Here is a 5,355-nt window from a genome sequence, read left to right on the forward strand (position 1 = left end):
ACATAGATTACGCTAACTTTTATCTACTTTTTCCTTCTGGTATAAATCCTTGAGCAAAACGTTATGATAGGATATGGCAATGTGAATATATAATAGAACATTGCATATAACACTTCTGCACAAGTAAAATTGAGAAATAAGATAAATAAGAACGAGAATAAAAATAAAATTCAATTTAGATGATTTATATATGTGGATGTTCAACCACATAGATTACATTAACTTTCATGTACTTTTTCTTTCTGGTATAAATCCTTGAATAGAACTTTATGATAGGATGCGGTAATGTGAATACATAATAGAGCATTGAATATAACACTTTTGTACAAGTAAAATCTCTAAATCTTAAAAATGAATAAACTAATTAGAGCAAAATTTAAGAATGAGATAAACAAGAAGGAGAATAAGTTGGAAAGCCGGATAAACCGACTAAGAATAATTATGTGTAAACTAATTTTAAATATTTCTAGAAAACTAACCCTCCGGTTACAACACGTTTTGGAATTTCGATCTGAATGGGTCCACAAAATTCAATGGGAAGAAGGAATTGGATTACGAGTTAAGTGTACGGAAATACTTAGTGAAGGTATGGACAGAAAAAAATACGATTCACTTCGAATTGCAGCAGTCTATTCTACTTCTAGAACAATTCCAGACGGGCAGAGATAGAGAAGGGGAAATTAAATAAATTCGTCTATCCTTCTAAGAGGATCGATATTGTTATGTGGACACGTCGGGGAATCTGTTGATTTTGATTTAAGGCTCCTTCTCACTCTCTCTGTGTATATATATTGCATGGAGTGGAGTAGATGAGAGCAGAAAAAGGTTTCGAGGTTTAGAAAAGAAAAAGAGAAATGGAGCGTTCAAAGCTGTTGGGTTTTGTGGTCTTGATATGCTTTACTATTCCAACGATATCATGTTCTTCGGACAGACTGTTTAGTGGTTGGCCGAAGTCTAGCAGCGATGAAAATGTAAAAATAAGGGTGAATATGACGCGCAGATCAGAGAGAGAGTTGGGTTTTTCTGAGAGATTGGGTTTGGCTGTGGATCGAAGTAAGAAGCGAATGAAGAAGATAGAGGCATTGATAAGAGGGCAATTAGACGCTGAAACGCCCGTTGAAGTAGGGGATGGAGAATTTCTGATGAGCGTTGCACTGGGAACGCCCTCTGTGAGCTTCGAAGCGATTGTGGACACGGGGAGCGATCTGATTTGGACTCAGTGCAAGCCTTGCAAGGACTGCTTCTCTCAGCCTACGCCAATCTGCGACCCCTCCAAGTTCCCCACATTTTCCACAATTCCCTGCGGTGATTCTCTTTGTGACGCCTTGGGGAGTACACAAACCGGATGCAATCCAGATTGTACCTTTATGTATAAGAATGGCGATGGTTCCTTCACCAGCGGCGACCTGGCTTACGAGACATTGTCAATTGGGAGCAGCAAGGTTAAAGGCATTGCATTTGGATGCGGGCATGACAACGAAGGACAAGGATTCTCTCAGGGTGGTGGCCTTGTGGGACTGGGAAGAGGTGGTCTCTCCCTTATCTCACAGCTGGGTTCCAAAGCAGAGAACATGTTCTCTTACTGTCTTTTGCCCATCACCGACTCTTCTTCACAAACCAGCCCCCTCTTTTTCGGCGAGGGTGCTTCCTTGAGCGGAGGAGCCAAGACTCTCCCACTCATCAAGAGCAGTATCATTCCCACTTTCTGGTACATTCCTATTACAGGAATCACCCTCAATGGTAAGGCACTAGATATTCCTCCTGGAACTTTCGATCTGCAATCGGACGGCAGCGGAGATATGATCATCGACTCGGGAACCACTGTTACCATCCTGGACCAGGCTGCCTACTCTCCTCTTAAGGAAGCAATTCAGTCCGCCATTGATCTCACTCCTGTAGACGGCTCTTCTACAGGTTTGGATCTTTGTTACGACACATCATCCGCTCACCTCACCTTGCCAACCCTCGTCTTCAACTTCAAAGGCGGCGTGGATTACGAGCTTCCGGCAGACAACTTTTTCATTCAGGCATCTGAAAATCTCTTGTGCCTGGCAATGTTGGGTGAACCATCGGGGAATCCTTCCATCTTCGGAAACATACAGCAGCAAAACTTCCATATCCTTTACAACAATTCTCAGAACACGCTCTCTTTCAAGCCCACTAAGTGTGATTCTCTTTAAATCATCATCTCCCTCTTCTAATTCTTCTTCTTCTCTTTTTCTGTCTCTCTCATTTCCTCTTCCTCTGTCCTTCGAATGCAATATGTGATCTCGTCTCCTGCGTCTGCCTATTGCACTGTCCGATATGCGAATCATGTAAATTTTCATCTTCGTAGCTGCTTATTTTCAGTAAAATTGTTTGGCCCCTGTTGTTCTCGGGGACCTTCATTTATGGTTCCTTATGATATGCTACACTATGTGTGTTATTTTGGCATGGAAATGAAGGTGCGATAATTGATTATCAAAATATAAATTGCGTGTTAAAACAACGACAAGAGAATTTATATAATTATAAAGCATTTGTAATGGTCTTATCTTTTCTTCAAGTCTTAAGTGTAAAATAAATTATTGTATGCCTATGAATATTTTTAATGGTATTTAACTTTAAGATCCGTGTCTGTGATTTATACATTCAAATAATACTTATTTTCAATCATGTCCGCATTTCACATTACTAAGATCAAACACAATTTAATGTAGCCTATATATAAGGTAAGGTTGTTGCTAAGAAGGTCTCTCTAATTTTATCACAATTACTATTGTATAATTTTCTACTAGAGAAGACGAGTTCTCGAGAATTAAGAATATCATTTTGGAGCCTTTGCAATTTATTTAAAAGTGCTAATATTTAAGGCTATGCCTATATCACGATTCACGATTACCTATCAACGCTTTATAGTGCATTCGATGACATCTTACACAAATCTTATATAGAAAACTTATTGATGGTGAATCGGGGCCTCTCATTTGAAAGGTTGCTACTACACTACAACGCACCTTAGATAATAAAATTAAATTATGTAATGTATTTGTGCTTCAGAGTATGGATGTTAGACCACACATCAATTTTCAGCCATTGATAATGTGACATGATTACTTGTTTTCAATATTTTAATAGGATTGCATTAGGTTTTGGAACTTTTTTTCGTGACCTAAAAAATTAAAATATTAGTGGACTACAACATAATAACACAATTATTGAGAAAAGTTTTGATTGCCTACAAAAAATCATAGTATCTTCACTCTTTCACCTTGTAAATCCTAGCATGTTAATTTCAATTTCACATGATCTATGTTGCAGTGTCTACTTACGTATTATTATAGTCCAATGAACACAAAGGATACTAAAATCAATTATTTGAGAGAGTTGACACTTATTAGATTTTTAGATAGCCAAAAAACTTCTCAGATGAATAAAATATTGGTTGAGATAATTCTTAAATAGATATTATTATATTTATTTAAATAAACAATAATTTCTTAAAAAATATCCTTAATATAGAGGGAGAGAGAACTAATTATATATTCCAAGGAAAAAGTATTCGTAGTATTACATAGTTTACAATTGATAAAGCATTAACAAGTAAGAAACACACAATGAATAATAAATAAAACATATAAATTTAAAATAATTATTAAATCAACCTCATACTTATTTCACCTTGACAATGCAAGGAGGGCAAGAGGAGGGATGGCGGCCCAATATGCTATTCATATAGTTTCTAAGGGCATTGGACAACATCTAAACTAACATCTTAGCTTATATTTTCTTAGTTTATTCAATTGGGCGATGAAGGTGAAGAGTGGAGTGCATTTACATTTGATTAAATTCTTGTTCTAATTTCATTCTTATTATTTATTTATTATCTTGTAAAACTATTGTGCTAACTAGATAATGTGCAACCTTTGTTAAGGATTTTTCCATCTCCCTCGACCCGATCAACCACCTAAGGTGAGATGCATTTAGAGCTACAAGCGATATAAAAAATTCTATGTTTCTCAATGCTCGACAATGTATGTCACACGAGGATAATATTAGGAAGTTTTAGATTGAACCAGTTTAAACAGAGCCTCCTCTTTTCTTTTTTTATTTTATTTTGGTAATTACTCCTTCAGCAAGGCATTTAACTAGCTACAATTGCTTTGTATCCATTAATTTACTATTTTGGGTCATGAAAATAATGTATTCTAGTATAATGCCATTTCATTTTTCTTTACTTATTATTATTATTATTATTATTATTATTTTTCTATCGAAGATTCTTGTTGCAACGGATATAGATGCTGGAAAATATTTATTTATTATTCAATGTATAGCTAGAAAGGAAGAAGGATCATTCAATTGGGAAAGGGATAATTTTACACTCTTAACTTAAATACAATAGAGCACTACAATTATTCGGTTGGTTTACTTTTTTATGGAAGCACTCCTTATAAATCATGTATCATAGTAGAGATGTCGACATTTGAATAATTGGCCGGCACAGGCCAAACCTAATCCCAACTAACTCTTCCATCATATTGCACACGTAGACTACTTTCATATATCGTCCTAAAGAATCCCATCTCAAAGCACATAGAGGTACCATGTTTCGAGAAGTCCAATGGGAAAGTTGATCTTAGCACTCACTTGACAACATTTACTACTTTATCTATTGGCTTGATTCTTGAGGATTCTCTTCCTGCAAAAATCTTTTTCATTTCATTGAAACAAATGACATTGGATTGATTTTTCCCTTTATCTATTAATTCAATAAACTCTTTCTCATATCTTGTTAATCAATTTTTATAACGTTTAAAAAAAAATATTGGACCTAAAGTAACATTAATTGATGGTGCAGCGAAGGGGAATCCCGAACCTGCTGGATATGGGGGAGTGGTGCGTGATAATAATGGCAGGATGGTCTCGATGGTGGCCCTCTCTTTGGGTACCTAGACAAACCACTTTAGTGAGGCCTTCACAACGTATACCAATATCAAATTGGCCAAAGAGAAAGGTTTGAGAAGGGTCTTCTTGGAGTGTGACTCCCTAAACATCATTAATTGTTTAACAACTTCCTCCTCCCCTAGTTGGTCGATTAAACATATTATTGAAGATAGCCTAATGCTTCTCAGGGGATTCTACGAATTTAACATTTCACATGTCTATCGTGAAGGTAATAAGGTTGCCGATATTTAGGCCAACATTGGGGCCGACTTGCCAAGTAGGAAAGTTTGGAACATTTATGATCGGATCCCAGAGGATCTTCTTAACCTACTCCGTAATGATCATGATGCGTGCGAAGCTCAAGGGGCTTTCGGAAATGATGGAGAATGACGTCTTCCAAAGTGTCCTGGGCAAGACTTCTTCTATGAG

The 5,355-nt window shown here is 36.6% G+C and overlaps 1 protein-coding gene across 1 annotated transcript; it reads left to right on the forward strand.

The window, feature by feature from the left end:
• The first annotated feature begins 854 nt into the window (after positions 1 to 854).
• On the forward strand, positions 855 to 2,180 carry LOC131865669 (aspartic proteinase nepenthesin-1-like). Its single transcript, XM_059215343.1, has one exon. The coding sequence runs from the start codon at positions 855 to 857 to the stop codon at positions 2,178 to 2,180; it is 1,326 nt and encodes a 441-aa protein (XP_059071326.1).
• Positions 2,181 to 5,355: the final 3,175 nt, after the last annotated feature.

This window comes from Cryptomeria japonica, unplaced genomic scaffold, assembly GCF_030272615.1.
Source record: "Cryptomeria japonica unplaced genomic scaffold, Sugi_1.0 HiC_scaffold_116, whole genome shotgun sequence".
NCBI classification, from domain to species: Eukaryota; Viridiplantae; Streptophyta; class Pinopsida; order Cupressales; family Cupressaceae; genus Cryptomeria; species Cryptomeria japonica.

Bases quoted from the DNA above. Each gene is read 5' to 3' on its own strand.
- LOC131865669 (XM_059215343.1), top strand. From the start codon at position 855: ATGGAGCGTTCAAAGCTGTTGGGTTTTGTGGTCTTGATATGCTTTACT.